We start from the raw sequence: 16,969 nt of genomic DNA on the forward strand, positions 1-16,969 counted from the left end.
ATATATGTTAATATTTGTATCTATGTTTTGTAGATTAAGTTATAAATCATTTACAAGTGATTAGATGATGATAACTAATCATTTACAAAACATGACATTCACAAATGATTAAGTAATATGCTAACAATTTACAAATCTGTCATAAGTTATCTTTAAAAAATAGCATCATGACATAATCAAACAGATCCTTATCCAATGTTTTACAAACCTTCTGGTTACAGATTGTTTGTGTGTATATATATATATATATATATTTACGCACACACAACTGGAAACCATAAAGTTTGTAAAACATTTACAAGTGATGAGTAGTTTACACTTTAGATTAGGGGATGCAGAAAGCTTTGTAAATGATTTATAATGTTTACTGAGATAATAGCACAATGTTGACATTTCAATGATTTATAATAATATATTAACTAGTAACTATTAACCATTAAGGATCTGTTTGATTATGTCATGATGCTATTTTTTAAAGATAACTTATGACAGATTTGTGAACTGTTAGCATATTACTTAATCATTTTTTGAATGATATGTTTTGTAAATGATTAGTTCATCATCATCTAATCACTTATAAATGACTTATAACCGAACGTTATTATAAAGTGGATGGTACTCTGCAGGTGATGAGCAGTGCCTGGTTTCCTTCAAACATGATGCTTAGAATTGAGATTCATCAGACCAGAGAATATTGTTTTTTTTTTTTGCAAATTCCAAGTATGTGTCTTCACTGAGGAGAGGGCACACCGCCATTAAGCCCAGATCGATGGAGTGTTCCAGTGATGTTTGTCCTTCTGTAGGTTTCTCCTATCTCCACATACAGTATGATCATGGAGCTCAACTAGAGTGACCATCAGGTTCTTGGTCAACCAAAGCCAGCTCTAGGAAGAGTCCTGGTTGTTTTAAACTTCTTCAATTAAGCGTAACAGAGACTACATGCTTCTGTGACCCTTCAATGAAGCAGATTTTTTTCTGAACTCTTCCCCAGATGTGTGGTTTAACGCAAACCTGTTTCTGAGCTCTACAGGCAGTTCTTTTGACCTCAGGGCTTGGTTTTTGCTCTGATATGGATTATCAGCTGTTAGACCTGGCTTTTATTAAGACGTGTGTGCCTTTCCAAATCATACCCATTCAATTGAATTTGCCACAGGTTACCTTCATTCGAAGTGTAACATCTACAAGCAATATGAATGCTCCTGAGCTAAACTTCAACTGTCCCAGATAAGGGGATGAGTACTTATGCTTATATGATACTTATATGAATCATTTAAGTTTTTTATTTTTAATAAATTTGCAAAGATGTTAAAAAACTTTTTTTTTTTTTTTTTTTTGCTTTGTCATTATGGTGTATGGAATGTAGATTGATGTGGGGAATTATAATTTTTTTTTTTTAAAGCAGTTTAACATAAGGCACTGTATGTATTTGTGGTAACGCTTCACAATAAGGTTCACCATTAGTTACCTACATCAGGGAACATTAACAATGAAAAATACTTCTAGAGCATTTATTAATCTTAGATTTATTTCAACATTTTTGTCATCCAAGAAATCAGCAATAAAAGTTGGATCTCTTAATATTAATTAATGGACCTGAACGAATATGAATAGCAGAATTGATATTTTCTATAGTATTAAGTTTACTTTATTTAATGCACTACTAATGGGACCTTATTGTAATGTTACTATATTTGTAATTGAATATGCACTTATTTTTTGGAATTTGAGAAATGGAAACAAGCCCAGTAGATAATTTAACTTACACAAAATAGACTCAAAAGCACAGAAGGTTTGCAAAACTATTTTATTTACAAGTCAAAATGGCTCAAAAGCGGCCGCAGTTTATGCTCATGCAAACCGTGGACAGTTTACTGTAGTGCGACAATGTGGTGTGAGGAGCTGACAGGCAACTGTCTCTCTCCTCTGCATAGAAGACAATGTACAGAAGATCTCACGGAGCTTATTATACACCAGAAGGTGCAGAAGCATCCTCACTGCCTGGAGTCTACAACCAGACACAAATGACGTATGAAAGGAACGTGTGATATTATAGAACTGCTTACCAATCTGTGCATTGGCACTACATCTTTATAAGGCTTTAAGCTCTATGGTACAAGGCAAGATGACAGCAGCCTCAGAGATCTGCATTACATGCTACCAAACATGACTAACCAAGTGTCCTCCACTTAAAGCTGAAACATGACAAAAAGAAACAGGGTGCAGATCAACCACATTATCAGAGATTACTTTCAATTCATTATCGATTCAAACACTTAACTCCATGATTAATGGAAAAGCTCACCTCGAAAAGAAAATTCTGACACAATTTACTCATTATTCATGTCATTCCAGCTGCACATGACTTTCTTTGGATATCAGTCTTCTGAAGCTATGTGATAATTTAAGTTGTAATTTGCTAAAAATTCTCTCAAATCTCATTTACGCTTACGCATATTCAAACATACAGTTCATGTGTCAAATGCCACTGGTTGTGCAATCATTCGTGGCTGATTTTAATGTGTCATTTAAATGTTTTGAATCGAGTGTAAGCACTAATGACACGTCAAAACAAAAACACAGTTACAATACGGCTTCAGTAGCCTCAAGATACACAGTTGTCAAATATCAAGTGTTTACCTAGTTACATCTCACTTTTTGTCCATTAAAACTGAATAATGCTGGAATTCACACTCGGCTTCTGTAAAAAGTAACTAATGCCTACTCTGAAGTCATTTTGTCACTGATTAGCGCTATTTAGCTCAGATAAGAAAGTCTGTTATCTTGGCATTGTACAACATCTTTGCACCAAAGTACAACTAATATTATTAGGCAACTTTTATTATACATCTCGAAAAGGTCCACATCTGGTGGACCTCAATGGTTGTTATAACCATGGATAGAAGCTGTGCGGATGACTTACGGTACAGTTGTTTTGTAAAGAGCTCTACATCCCTTTCCCTTCATAGACTTTCTTTGTTTGAAAAAAAACAAAAAAACAGCTTTGACATTCCACTAAACTTCTCCTTTTGCATTCACCAGAGGAAATAAAGTCATATGCAATGAGTAAATGACAGAATTTTCATTTTGGGTGACCTAGTCCTCTAAGCAGTGGGTAATTCAGGAATGGTTACAATTCAAATGCAAAACATCTCCCAAAATGCTGTTTGCCCTCACTCGCTAGCAAATATGTACACTTTCAACTACATACTACGACACATTAAAAATATCAGAAGACCTTTGAGAACTTCACCCCCTTTGGAGCCATGACCCAACCCATCTCACAGTGTGGCAGTACAGCTCTGTAATATCTGCAACCCTTGAATATTCAGTGTATTTTCAGAGGACAGGAAAAATGATAGAAGATGAGGGCAGGAATGCAGGATCAGAGATAAATGGAGGAAGAGACAGGAAGTGGGAGTGTGGAGTGAAGGACAGCAGCAGGTATCAGCCAGCCAGTTTGCTGGCAACCAGAGAGGGTTTCCTCTGCGGCAGGTCCTGAGGAGTGGGGATGTGGTCTCCGGTGATCTCGGTCTTCTCTGTCTGTGCCGCTGGAAGCTGCTTGTTCTTGATCTTGGCCTTCGCCATGTTGTAGTCGCCCGAGTCAAAGTACTTTGGCTGGGAAAGTAAGCAGTTCAGAAGAACATGTTGGCATGAGTAAATTATGGCACAGTAAATGTGTTAAATCTGTTCCAAAGTAAATGTGTAAAACTATAGATATACATGGACATATATGAGCCAATGAATGGGAATGAAAAAACGGTCGACAAAAACAATATTGCCAAATATTAAATAATATGAAACAGTACAAATATAATATTAAATCATTACTTAATACGCATCTTGCTGTCACGAGCAACAAGGCAGACACCATTTTTAACTGCAACAGGCTTGCCGCATAACAGAGTGCTCTGTCTACACTACCAGTCAAATCTTTTTTTAATGCGTTTAAAACAAGTCTCTCATGCTCACCAAGGCTGCATTTATCTGATAAAAAACAAGGTAAAAACAATAACACTGAAATATTTCCTCGATTAAATTTAAGAATTCAATAATATATAAAAAAAAATGGATTACATTTCGCCCATGTCAATTAACTGGCAAAATACAGGAAGTGGTGCATTACACAGACGAGAATCCATTAAGCATTATTAGAACGTTTTCTAAAGCTGCGCGAAATCTTAAAACCATTTAAAAATCATAATAAAGAATAGTATTGTGAATTCACAAAGGCTGCAATTTAATTCAATAAATATGTTTGCTGCGGGTTTAATATGCGTTTTATTTATGTGTGTAGGCCCCGTACACACGGAGACGCGTTTAGCTGTATACCTAAAAATTCTGTATCGTATCGTAATTCTGGAGCCTGAAACCACTTTCTTTCTTTTTTTTACTGGGTCGCAGAGTGGATAAATTGAAAAATGACACCTTGGGCTGGACGATTAATCGAAGAAATCTCTAACCAATGTAATTTTCCTAAGTACATTATTTAGTTTTTTTAAACAATACTACCACATGTGTAGTCGGTGCTATATGAGCATTGCGCTCGCGTCTTTTTCAGCGTCTCGCACACGAGTGGTGTGCTAAAATAAAGAATTTAAACTTTTCCATGCAGCGCCGCTCATCAATGTCAGTTCCAAAACAGAAGGCCCCAAAGGTGTGGCAAGCGATATGAACTCTTGTTTACAGCAGTGCCGGCTCTGGTCTACAGTAGCAGGTTTGCACGGCAATGTGGCGGAGAAGTCATTCTGCACTGCGCTTTTTTAAAAACCATGAGCACTGAGCCTCGTGGTTTTAGACGTGTTTTATGTGAATGGCCAGTAAGAACCTAAGTACTTGCGCATATAGCGTGACAGGACAAGATCCCTGAGATGGTGTCCTGCTCTTTCTCCTAATCAGCAGTGTTCTAGTTACATTCATTATATAAAACATTTGTTTACAGTAGTTGCAAGTTATAATTTTCTAATTGTCACATTGCATTATTTAAAACAATATCCATTTAGAAGAGATACAAGCTATTCTATACTTTTCGCATTACTGTATTTAAAACGTATTTTGTTTGCAAGAGATGCTGGTTATTTTTTACTTTTGACATGGCATTATTCATCGATTTATTTTTTGGAAACTTGCTTTTTACAATAAAACTGAAATGTGCCTTTTTTCCATAAGATGTAGTCTTTTCAAACAATGTGTGCTTTGATTTCAATTGTTTGAAATATTCAACAAAAAAAACAAATAGTTTGTTTCCTTCAATTATTTTTAAAATCAGTAAAAGGTAAGAAATGCACTCTTTCATTAGGAAAAAAAAAATCCCACCTATAGTAGCTCAGCATATTTACAGTACAAAACTAATGAAGTATGAGGGCAAAAAAAAAATATAAAAAAATAATAATCGTTCAATATTCATAATCGAGGTAAAGTGTTCACTTAATCAAGGTTTTGATTTTAGGTCATATCTCCTAGCCCTAACGACACCTTTGCGTTTTTGGCTACGTTTACACTAGTGTGTTTTCATTTTAAAACGCATAACTTTTGCTACGGTTACGTCTGTCTTTTACACTACTCCGGCGTTTTCGATCCTCAAAAATGGAGACTTTTGAAAACGCTACAGACCCTGTTTTAGGTTGAAAACTCCAGGGTTGCGTTTCAGTGCAAACGGACCAAAACAGAGACTTTTGAAAACGATAGCATGGCTGCCCACATTCTCTCTGCGTATCCTTGACAATGTAAATGATAACATCATGCTCGTTGTTGTACCCATAGATATGTACAGTATAGGTAGATTCCCCATTCGACTGCTCCAAGCACGTAGACGCGTCCGCCATCTAAATAATAGAGAATCTACCTATACATATCTATGGTTGTACCTGCATGAATGGTCATGTGACATGCATTTCCGGTTGTGTAGTGTGGACGGAGATCGTTTCTGAAACGCAGTGAAAACAGTGTAGACGAGGATCGTTTTCATTTTAAAAAAACGTTTTAAAAAGAAAACGCACTAGTGTAAATAGGGCCTTTGTGTGTGCAGCCAATCTGTTTATTTTGTGAAATGATGATCACCCCATGTCTCGACCTTAGTCAGACACCGCTACGTCACATAACAGCAACAACGGTGGACTACATGCTTGTGTTCATGCTGCAGAAGCTACTGAGCCTATTAGCTTTACTAACTTTTCTAGTTGTTGTGTTGTGTTTGTATTCAGCATGCAAGGCTTCTGCGCATGCTCCAAGTCTTGTTCTCCATTTTTAGTGTAGCTCTGTGTAAGAATTACAGCGCCACATGCTGGTCTGGCATGTATACTACATCGTTTTGAGTCGGTTTTAGTGGTTTCATGTGTACGATGTTTCTTGAGACAACACTGTGTTTACGGAATTGTTTTTAGAACGAGGAAAAAAGTTCTAGCTTCGTGTGGATGAGCCCTCAAACTCCATCTTTGCATATGCTGTGTGTGAGAACAATATGCACTATTCTATCAGATTTATAAGTTAAAACATTTACCAACCTACCCCAACACAGGAGAATACATCATTCTAAATATGCTAACTGTTTATCATATTTTTGAAATATGCTAACTGTTCATTGTAGCTTCAAAATAAAAGTTTAAACCCTCGATCCGAGTTTGCATGTTTTGATGTCCATATGTTCTTTTGCAAAAAATGACAGTGGTTGTAGCATTTCTATCATAAAGAAATGGCTAAATATTTAAGATTAAGTGGACATTTGAATTAAACGTTGCTTAGTTAATATGAAACAAAGATTAGACTGCGCTGTAAAGTCTTAAACTCTAGTCAGGCCATTGGCGCCCTTTGCAGACATCTGATAATACATAATGTACATAAGTTATGATTATCTTTTTTTATTAAATTATGTATTTGAACAGTTCTGTTCAATAAAACCACATAATTTGCTTTTGATATTTTTGAACCAATTATTATTGCCTCATTGCTATTATGTGTGTATTTTAAAGTACACTGTTTGCTTAGATCTATTCTTATTCCCCCCAAAAAATTATCTGATTAATTGATTAATCGTCAGAATAATCGACCGATTATTCAATTACCAAAATAATCATTAATGACAGCCCTAATATTATTACTATTTTTAAAATAACTTTTCTATTTTAATATGTTTTAAAATATAATTTACTCCTGCGATGGCAAAGCTGATTTTTTTGCAGCCATTACTCCATTCTTCAGTGACATGATCCTACAGAAGTCATTCTGTAAACTGAAACTTTTTTTAAATTATATTATCAATATTATAAACAGTTTTTGCATTTTAATATTTTTGAGGAAACATTGTTGAATTACCATTCGAAAGATTGGGGCAAGTACTTTTTTTTTTAAGAAATTACTTTTACTAGGTAAAGAAATACCAACTTGATCAAAAGTGACAGTTAAAGCCGGACTCACACTACAGGAGCTTTACCCGATTTAGCCCTGATGTTCCCCCTCCCGAGAATCGGAGTAAAAATCTTGTCGAGCACCAAGACCGGTCCCGATGTTCGGCGTGGATTATGTGGTAATGTGAGGCGTTCACCAATTGAATCTTGTACCTCCCGATCCGCTCGTACACAAATCATATCAAAACATGATATGATCATATCAAAACATGATATGATCATATCAAACATGTTTGAGAGGGATGATGAGAGCTATATGATTACGTCAGTACATTCACAATAGCCAATGTGCGACCGCAAAACAGCTGCAGTACGGCTCCGTTGGATAGTGAAGATGGAGGAAACTGCTTCTTGACGTTTTGTAATAACACGACTGTCTGTATAATGTGTCGAACACGTATCACAACCGTGAAGCGTTGGAGTGAAATCACCTCAGTTTTGAACGTACCGGGTGAGTGCAGAAAGCTGCTAGCACGCTAGCTAACATATGCAAACATCACTGAAATATCAATGACGATCACGTGAGGCGCTCCCTCTGACATGATAATCTTAACAATATCTTGTAGTGTGTGATGCGCCACAATTTTCAAATCTTGTAGTGTGTGCACGTTTAAGATTTGAGGGAAGATAATCTGCAAAGATTCTCCTTATGTGTGCGCTGCAACCAGATTTCGATTAGGATTTTAAAACGCCTGTAGTGTAAACCCGGCTTAAGACATATGTAACGTTACAAAAAAGATTTTAAATAAATGCTGTTTCTTTGTACTTTCTATTCATCAAACAGTCCTAAACAAATTATCAAATTTTCTACAAAAATATTAAAGGGGTCATCAGATGCCCATTTTCCACAAGTTGATATGAGTCTAACATTCTTCGCTTAAAATTTCTCAATGGTAGTGTAAACAACACCCTTTTTACCCTGTCAAAAACAGCTCTTTTCACTGCAAGCTGTTTCAGTGCATTTCCCTTTAAATGCTAATGAGCTCTGCTATCCCGTCACACAGCCAAGAATCTGAGAATGGCTTGATAGGGGATATTATTTATCTGGATTTAAAAAAATACTGGGTGGATTTTTATCATGTGTTTGTGTACACACACTGCCAACACACATTTCAGTTCAAACTACATGTAAAAGTGAATTTTGCATCCGATGACCCCTTTAAACGGGCTATATGTAAGAATGTTCATGCATCAATTACTCTTTTATTTCCAAGAGCTTGTGACAAAACTTAAAAAAAAAAAAAAAAAAACCCTGACTTCCTGGGTTGTCCATGAAAGCCTGTAGACTAGGGATATAATGATATTATCAATATCGAAATATCGTGACAGCAAAACTCTCTCGATATTATCGTGGTCACATGACGATATGAGACGATAGGTCTTCCGGGCAAAAAGTGTAGTTTTTAAAAATATATATTTAAACTTCTTATTCTAACATAAAGGTATTTCCAACTTCTTTTTACTTCTAAGTAAAGAATGAAAAAGAACTTTGACATGAGCATAAAGGGCCACAGAATGCCATTCAGTCTCTTGTACATTACGTTTGCACAAGCAAATAATTTGCAGTTCACCTTACAGCCACCGGCGTCGCTAAATACATATAGCCCCTTTAAGCAGCAAAAACTGTCTTCAGCATTGATAATAAAAGCCATTAATAATAATTAAGCACAAATAATTACTGATCAATCTTGAGCACCAAATCACAATATTAGAATGATTCCTGAAGGATAATTTGAAAACTAAAGTAATCACAGCTTTGGTGCGATTTCTTTCCAAAAAATTATTTACTATTAATTATTCCAAACTTTTGACCATTTGTGTATATCAATGACTGAGTTTAAAGTTCTCAAACTGACCAGAACTTGTGTCTGTTGTCTTGCAATACTGATGCCATCTGTGGCTCATGACTCACATGATGCTGTGATGTTCTACTGCCTGTGTGAAACCACCAAAGCCCTGTGATCTGTATCTTCTCTTCTAACACAGTTATTCACCCTACCAACATGGGTGGCAGAAAGAGAGCGTGTGAATGAATCTCACCCCCTTCTGCAGTCTTTTTCTGAGCAGATCGGATCCTCCGGGTTTATTACCCAAGTGAGGGTATTTGGCCTTCAGTTTGGCTTCCTCCACTTTCTCTGGACAGAACTTATTCTCCTCATCCTGAGAGAAAACATACACATCACACACACAAATTAATGTCTCACATTTGAGCCATACCGGCACCATTTAAATTAAACATATCTCAGAGATTAACAAAGGAAACTCGCAGATGGTCTTATTATGGGGAGATACCAACCATAATGTTCAACTTAGATCACATGTGCCTTAACAAATCACATTATAGACTGAGAGTTGTGATTCTGAACAGTTAGCAATCACTGTTTATGGAAAGCATAGTAATGAATGAGAAACTGAATCTTCTGAAGACTTCTCTTATAAAACACCTTTTTTTATATAGTGTTAACTGTAAAATATAGATCAATCCACAATGATTGTTTACTGTCAAATATGCTGAATATATCAATGGGCTGTCGATTCATTAAGGATAAGCTGCTTCCCCACAAAAACATTTTATTTCATAACTCTATGAAACCTCTCCTCCATAAAATAACACATTTCATTGGTCTGGCAGCATTCAGAGAGCACTGTTACCTAGTCAATGCTCACAGATACTCTGATGCTCTTCACTATGTATATCAATCAGATTGATTGTACGCATACAGTACGAGACGGTGTGTAGTAATAAGTTAAAAGTGGAGTTATATTTTTTCTTAAATGTATATGAAAAGGAAAATTAGAGCCATGTTGATATTCAAAACAGCAGCTTGTGTGAAACTGCTTAATTGTCAAATGATAGATTTTATTTAAATATTATTATTAGTAAATATGGAATAAATGAATATCTACAATGAAAAATCATTAGTGCTTTAATCATTATTAGGGCAGCATTAATTGGAATTTTATTAACAACTTAGGGATTTATTTACAATGAAATCATGGGGCGGTTTTGTTTGATTGATTTTTTTCATTCTAAGCTCTTTATATAAATCCATACGGATCTCCCTCAGCTGATGTACACAGACTGTAACGAGATGCAGCTTATAAAACACATTTAAGGTCAGTATATTAGATGCTGTTTAATAGTAAACTTAGCTTCGCATGCTAACTGCTAGCTAACACAATCACAACCCAATTCTGAACAAAACACACCAACTCCAGCATTATTATTAATCACATCTCAGCGTATATATGTCTAATGATTTAATAAGATGGTCATTTCAATGATTGGATCAGAATATTGTATTTGATGTAGAAGGCCTTTATAGATCTGTGGAGATCAGCAGTGCTTTAAACAATATTCAAAGGCACAAACCAAACAGAGCATGAAGCAAGCATCAGATCTATCAGGGATATTACAGCAGGTTTTATGCGAAAATCATTTTTATTCGATGTGACTTACAGTCTGTTAACGATATATAGCGGAAAAGCTGAAATCTGACTCATTGCAGCGGGTTGATTTCATAATCTTCAAATATACTCACCTTCTGCTCTTCCACATTCGTTTCCTCAGGCTTTGTGTCCTCCATTTTTTCTAATATGATGCGTCTGTGTTAATTAATTAGTTTAGAAATCACAACCTGAAATACTGTTCTGCAGACTCTTCTAGTATAGCATTAATCCTACTATGGGGAAGGCGGGCTCATGAATATTAATCACGTAAGGTGACGTTCGCCCAATGTTATTAAAGCGTAATTACGTAACGTACAGTATTGGGCGAACGTACACACGTGATTTAATTGCGTCCGAAAACTGAAAAATTAACAAAAAATGAAGGCTGCTTCCTTTACCAGCAGTACTTTTAAGAGTTATCTTCCGCATTAAACGATAGAATAGACTTAGATATATAATGTATGGCCTGATAAATCTGCATGGGGTTTCTCCCCCACGGTCATGACATTATATAATACAAATAATATAAAAAAATTAATTTTGGATTATATTAAAAAACAAAACAAAACTTTACAGTGTCTCACTTTCTGTTAATACAATACACTGTCACTGAATAACAATCATCTTATGGACTTCCAGTGGTTTTCTTCAAGGACCGTTATGTGATTAATTTGGTGTGCAGCAAAACAAAATAGGCCTTCATCTCAATCAATGATTTTATTTAATTTTATTTTAATTAGACAAGATTGTGTGCTTGTGATTGCGTCTGCGGTGGTTTGGGTAGGACCTTGATACCGCAGCTCCACCTCATGATCACTGAAATGAATGAATATTAATTATTGTTTTACTTTAAAGGATGTTATCTTGTATTATGAAAACAAAAGAAATAAAGATCTAGAATTTATTGTTAGCATTTTTATTTTAATGGCAAAATTTCACATTCATAAACAAAAATATCTTAATTCATCTCCTATGTTTGTTTTTATGTTTATAATTTGCATTGCTATTATTTGTATGTTCCTGTTCTTTGCATTAAAAAATATCTGGGATATTTTGGATTCATTTTTCTTGGCTTCATTTGGGAGGAAATTGAGATGCACATCCATGTTTTCCTCCAATTCTTATTTTGTGAATTGGAATGTTTTCAAAGGATTTTGGGTAATTAAAGGGCACGAACGATACACTCGATGCATACTTACAATATATACAGGGGGGCAAATAAGTATTTGATACACTGCTGATTTTTCAAGTTTTCCCACTTACAAAGAATGGAGAGATCTGTAATTTTCATCGTAGGTACACCTCAATCCAGAAAATCACATTGTATGATTTTTGAATAATTAATTTCCATTTTATTGCATGAAATAAGTATTTGATACAATAGAAAAATAGAACTTAATATTTGGTACAGAAACCTTTGTTTCCTGTAGTTCTTGACCAGGTTTGCACACACTGCAGCAGGGATTTTGGCCCACTCCTCCATACAGGTCTTCTCCAGATCTTTCAGGTTTTGGGGCTGTCGCTGGGCGACATGGGGTTTCAGCTCCCTCCATAGATTTCCTATTGGGTTCAGGTCTGGAGACTGGCTAGGCCACTCCAGGACCTTGAAATGCTTCTTACGGAGCCACTCCTTAGTTGTGTTTGGGGTCATTGTCATGCTGGAAGACCCAGACATGACCCATCTTCAATGCTCTTACTGAGGGAAGGAGGTTGTTGCCCAAAATCTCACGATACATGGTCCCATCCATCCTCCCCTCAATACGGTGCAGTCGTCCTGTCCCCTTTGCAGAAAAGCACCCCCAAAGCGTGATGTTTCCACCCCCATGCTTCACGGCTGGGATGGTGTTCTTGGCATTGTACTCATCCTTCTTCTTCCTCCAAACACGGCGAGTGGAGTTTATACCAAAAAGTTCTATTTTGGTCTCATCTGACCACTCGACCTTCTCCCATGTCTCCTCTGGATCATCCAGATGGTCTTTAACAAACTTCAGACGGGCCTGGACATGTGCTGGCTTGAGCAGGGGGACCTTGCGCGCGCTGCAGGATTTTAATCCATGACGGTGTAGCGTGTTACTAATGGCAACCGTTGAGATAGGGCTGTACTACTCGAGTCGGTCTCGAGACGTTTTTCTGTCGTCTCGGACTTGTCTTGGACTCGTTGGTATTTGGACTCGGACTTGGTCATTGGACTCGCCAAATGTTCTAGTTGGTCTCGACCGAGTCCAGCTATATATGCTTTTTTTTCTCTTTCAAAACAAAACCATTAATCTGGCTCGCTTGTTCGGAAAATGGGTAATGTAATTGGTTTAATTTACAATCCATCTAGAACGGGCATTGCCATTGATCGCCTGGTAAATACACTGCTGCGTCATATGCCTGGATCCAAGTGTGCACTGCGCAGAGGCATAATTCATTTTTATTTTGGCCGCAGACACAATGTCGGCGAGTTGCATAATACAGTTTGGTTTTACAAAATTTGTTGGAGTTTTCCCTCTCTTCCACCTGATTTTCCTTTGCTTTTATATAGCTTATAAATGCCTGTGCGCATTTTACTTTCACTTTCACCGCATGTCAGCGCACATGATTAACCGCTCTCTTGTGATGCTCTCTATGCCATTCACACAGAATGTGCTTTTGTGTTGACAAAGATGCGACGCGGGCAGTGGAATAGGAAAAAATGCAAGAAGATTGGAGTTAAACATCTTTTAATAACTAGAGCGCTGCCGTTTCATGCATGAGACACTGCAAGAGACGCGAGCGCAACAGTCAAACGCGTCCATGTTTACACAGAAAAAACAATGGAAAAGCAGCGCAATCAAATAAAAAACCTGTGAAGAACTACTACTGTATGCCTGATATTTCATGTTTGCATCAGGGTGACAGCCTGAAAACTACTGTTCATTGTTTCTACAGAGCATTTATAGTTTATAATAGCACTCTAGGTGTTATACCTTCAGTCATTTTGAATTTGAATTACTTGAGAATTAAGCATTTTTCTTGTATTATTTCTGAACATATAATATGCATAAGAAAAGTTTGTACAAGATGTAGTTGTAGTTCATGCATGTTTTCTGCAAAGATATTTAGTGATTTGTTTAACATTTACATCATGATGACAACTTCATGTGTGTGTGGTGCACTTAGAATATAATTTTCTTTAACTAGAGGTTTAATAAAAAAAAGTTGCTTGAATCATGTTGTAGTTATATTTTCAAGTTGACTAGTTAAAATTGTACAAAATCGAGAATTGGTCAAATATTCTATGAAAATCAATTTTTTTTTTTTTTTTTTTTTGCCATATCATCCAGCCTAGAAACAAATAAAAAACCTTCCAATTTTTAATTTCTTTAATTTTTCAATCTTTAATTGTCTTATCTAACTGAACTAAATGATTTTTATTTCTACTATTAAAAATGGCCTCAGCTTAACACCTGTAATTCTGTCTATATTCCCATATCCCCGGGGGACATATATTGCACCTATAGTATATGGCCTAAGGTAAACAGCAAACAAATGCATGCGTGGCCACACAGAAACACAGAGCTGAAGGTGTTTATATGCTACACAGCCTTGCTTGGGACGGTTACATTGTACTATGGTTTCTTTAGGACAGGGGTCTTAAAACTTGGTCCTGGAGGGCTGGTGTCCTGCAGAATTCAGCTCCAACCCTTATCAAACACACCTGAAACAGCTAATCTAAGCATACTAGAAACTTTCAGGCAGGTGTTTTGAGGCAAGTTGGAGCTAAACTCTGCAGGACACCGGCCCTCCAGGACTGAGTTTGGACACCCTGCTTTAGAACAAGCAACAAGTTCAACAATGGGAACATGTTGATTTATTTTGTAGACTTATGTTGCTTGTTCTTTATAATATTTTCCATTGGCAGCCCAGAATGTGATTGTTATACTTTAATAAAAATGCTGAAAATGTGAAGTTGCACTTCAGTTTATGTGACTTTAGTGAAACTGCTAAACCTAAAGTAAATAAAATAGCCTAATTTTATCCTACAGTGTTGCTGCACATGCTTTTAAATCATTACAAATAATAATGCAAAATGATTATCTTAGAATAGAAGATATGCTGTCTCTTGTGTCACATAAATTATCAATAGTTAAGCATGTGGTTTTGAAGAAGATGCTTTTATTTTCTTTCTCTGTTTTGACTGTCTCATTTGGACTTGGACTTGACTTAGACTCGAACCTCTTGGACTTGGACTTGACTTGAACCTCTTTAGACTCAGTCTTGACTCGGACTTGATAGTCCTGGTCTTCGACTTGTCTTGGACTCGACAAAGGTGGACTTGACTACAGCCTTACGTTGAGACTGTGGTCCCAGCTCTCTTCAGGTCATTGACCAGGTCCTCCTGGTCAATGCATGGAGCCCCAGTCCGAGGGAGATTGACAGTCATTTTGAATTTCTTCCATTTTCTAATAATTAGGGATGGCTGACGTGAAACTGATGTTTCGACACGGTGTCGAGATCCCGAAGCGCAGATGTTTCGAAACACTGCTCCGAAGCGTGATTCGAAACACCCATGTCACATGACTATGGTGATTCGAAACACCCATGTCACATGACTATGGTGATTCGAAACACCCATGTCACATGACTATGGTGATTCGAAACACCCATGTCACATGACTATGGTGATTCGAAACACCCATGTCACGTGACTATGGTGATTCGAAGCATCGGGGCGTGTCACAAGTGTTTCGAGACATGGCATACCTGCCGATTCTGCATTTGATTGACAGGGTCGGGAACAAATCACACAATTGCACATCTGTCTCAACCTAACTCCCACAAAGTATAAAAGTGGAGTTAACGCATCTTCACTTCGTGGGTTTTTGTGAGAGGATTTTTCAAAGGCTGGAGAAATTCTATGTAAAAAAAGAAGTAGGCTAAGTCCATCAACAGCAGAACAATTAATATTTTTAAATAAAAATCTTTATATGTAAAAAAAAAAAAGACATTGTGGCTTGATGTATTTTATTGTCTATTTTTCATTACCAAAATAACACTTATTTATTCACAAAGAGTTCATTCAGATGTCAGACCGATGTTTCAACACTTTACAAGTACAGAACAATAAAAACATACATTTTAATTGTTTATTATAATTTTGCGAAGATGACTTCCCTCAGGATTCGAACCCAAGGATACAGCACTCCAGTCGAGCACACTAACCACTCCCCCAAATCACTTAATAGCCCAACTGTTCCAGAGCAATACTTGAAAATGCCCACTAGGTGTCACTGTAGAGACGGGTGTCGAAACGTTTCGAAGCCTCGACACATTTGCTTCAACTGCCTTATGCAGGTCTACAGTTTTGTTCCTAGTGTCGTTAGACAGCTCTTTGGTCTTGCCCACAGTGGAGAGGTTGGAGTCTGATTGATTGAGTGTGTGAACAGGTGTCTTTTATACAGGTAACGAGTTCAAACAGGTGCAATTAATACAGGTAATGAGTGGAGGATAGGAGGGCTTCTTAAAGACAAACTAACAGGTCTGTGAGAGCCAGAATTCTTGCTGGTTGGTAGATGATCAAATACTTATTTCATGCAATAAAATGGAAATTAATTATTCAAAAATCATACAATGTGATTTTCTGGATTTTTTTTTATATTCTGTCTCACACAGTTGAGGTGTACCTACGATGGAAATTAGAGATCTCTCCATTCTTTGTAAGTGGGAAACTTGAAAAATCGGCAGTGTATCAAATACTTATTTGCCCCACTGTACATATATATGGGTAGCTGACATATCAGTGTGTCCTATGGTGTGACAGCAAAAATGTAAAAATAAAAAATAACCTCTAACATTGAAGATAAACCTCTTTCATGCTATTTGTAACTCTAAGCATGAAGATACATTTTTCTCATGTTTTTTTGTATATAAATTTTTTTTCTACATTTTTGCTGTCACACTATTTGTCAACTACCCATATACAATGAGTAGGTCTATACATACTGTATACTCGCAACATCTAGCTACTGGGGTGCCTCAGGGCTCAGTTCTTAGACCACTTCTCTTCTCTGTCTACGTGGCATCACTAGGCTCTGTCATTCAGAAACGTGACTTTTTATATCACTGCTATGCTGATGACACTCAACTCTACCTCT

General features: G+C 36.7%; 1 protein-coding gene across 1 annotated transcript; it reads right to left on the bottom strand.

Moving 5' to 3' along the window:
- Window positions 1-1,781: 1,781 nt before the first annotated feature.
- LOC306888614 (cAMP-regulated phosphoprotein 19-like) lies at window positions 1,782-11,096 on the bottom strand. The gene is made up of 3 exons (XM_079447047.1): window positions 10,943-11,096; window positions 9,441-9,560; window positions 1,782-3,615 (listed from the first exon to the last, which is right to left on the bottom strand). The coding sequence occupies exons 1-3, from the start codon at window positions 10,985-10,987 to the stop codon at window positions 3,445-3,447; spliced, it is 336 nt and encodes a 111-aa protein (XP_079303173.1). The 5' UTR covers window positions 10,988-11,096; the 3' UTR covers window positions 1,782-3,444.
- Between the last annotated feature and the right edge of the window lie 5,873 nt (window positions 11,097-16,969).

This window comes from Barbus barbus (assembly GCF_936440315.1).
Source record: "Barbus barbus genome assembly, chromosome: 22".
Lineage (NCBI taxonomy): Eukaryota > Metazoa > Chordata > Actinopteri > Cypriniformes > Cyprinidae > Barbus > Barbus barbus.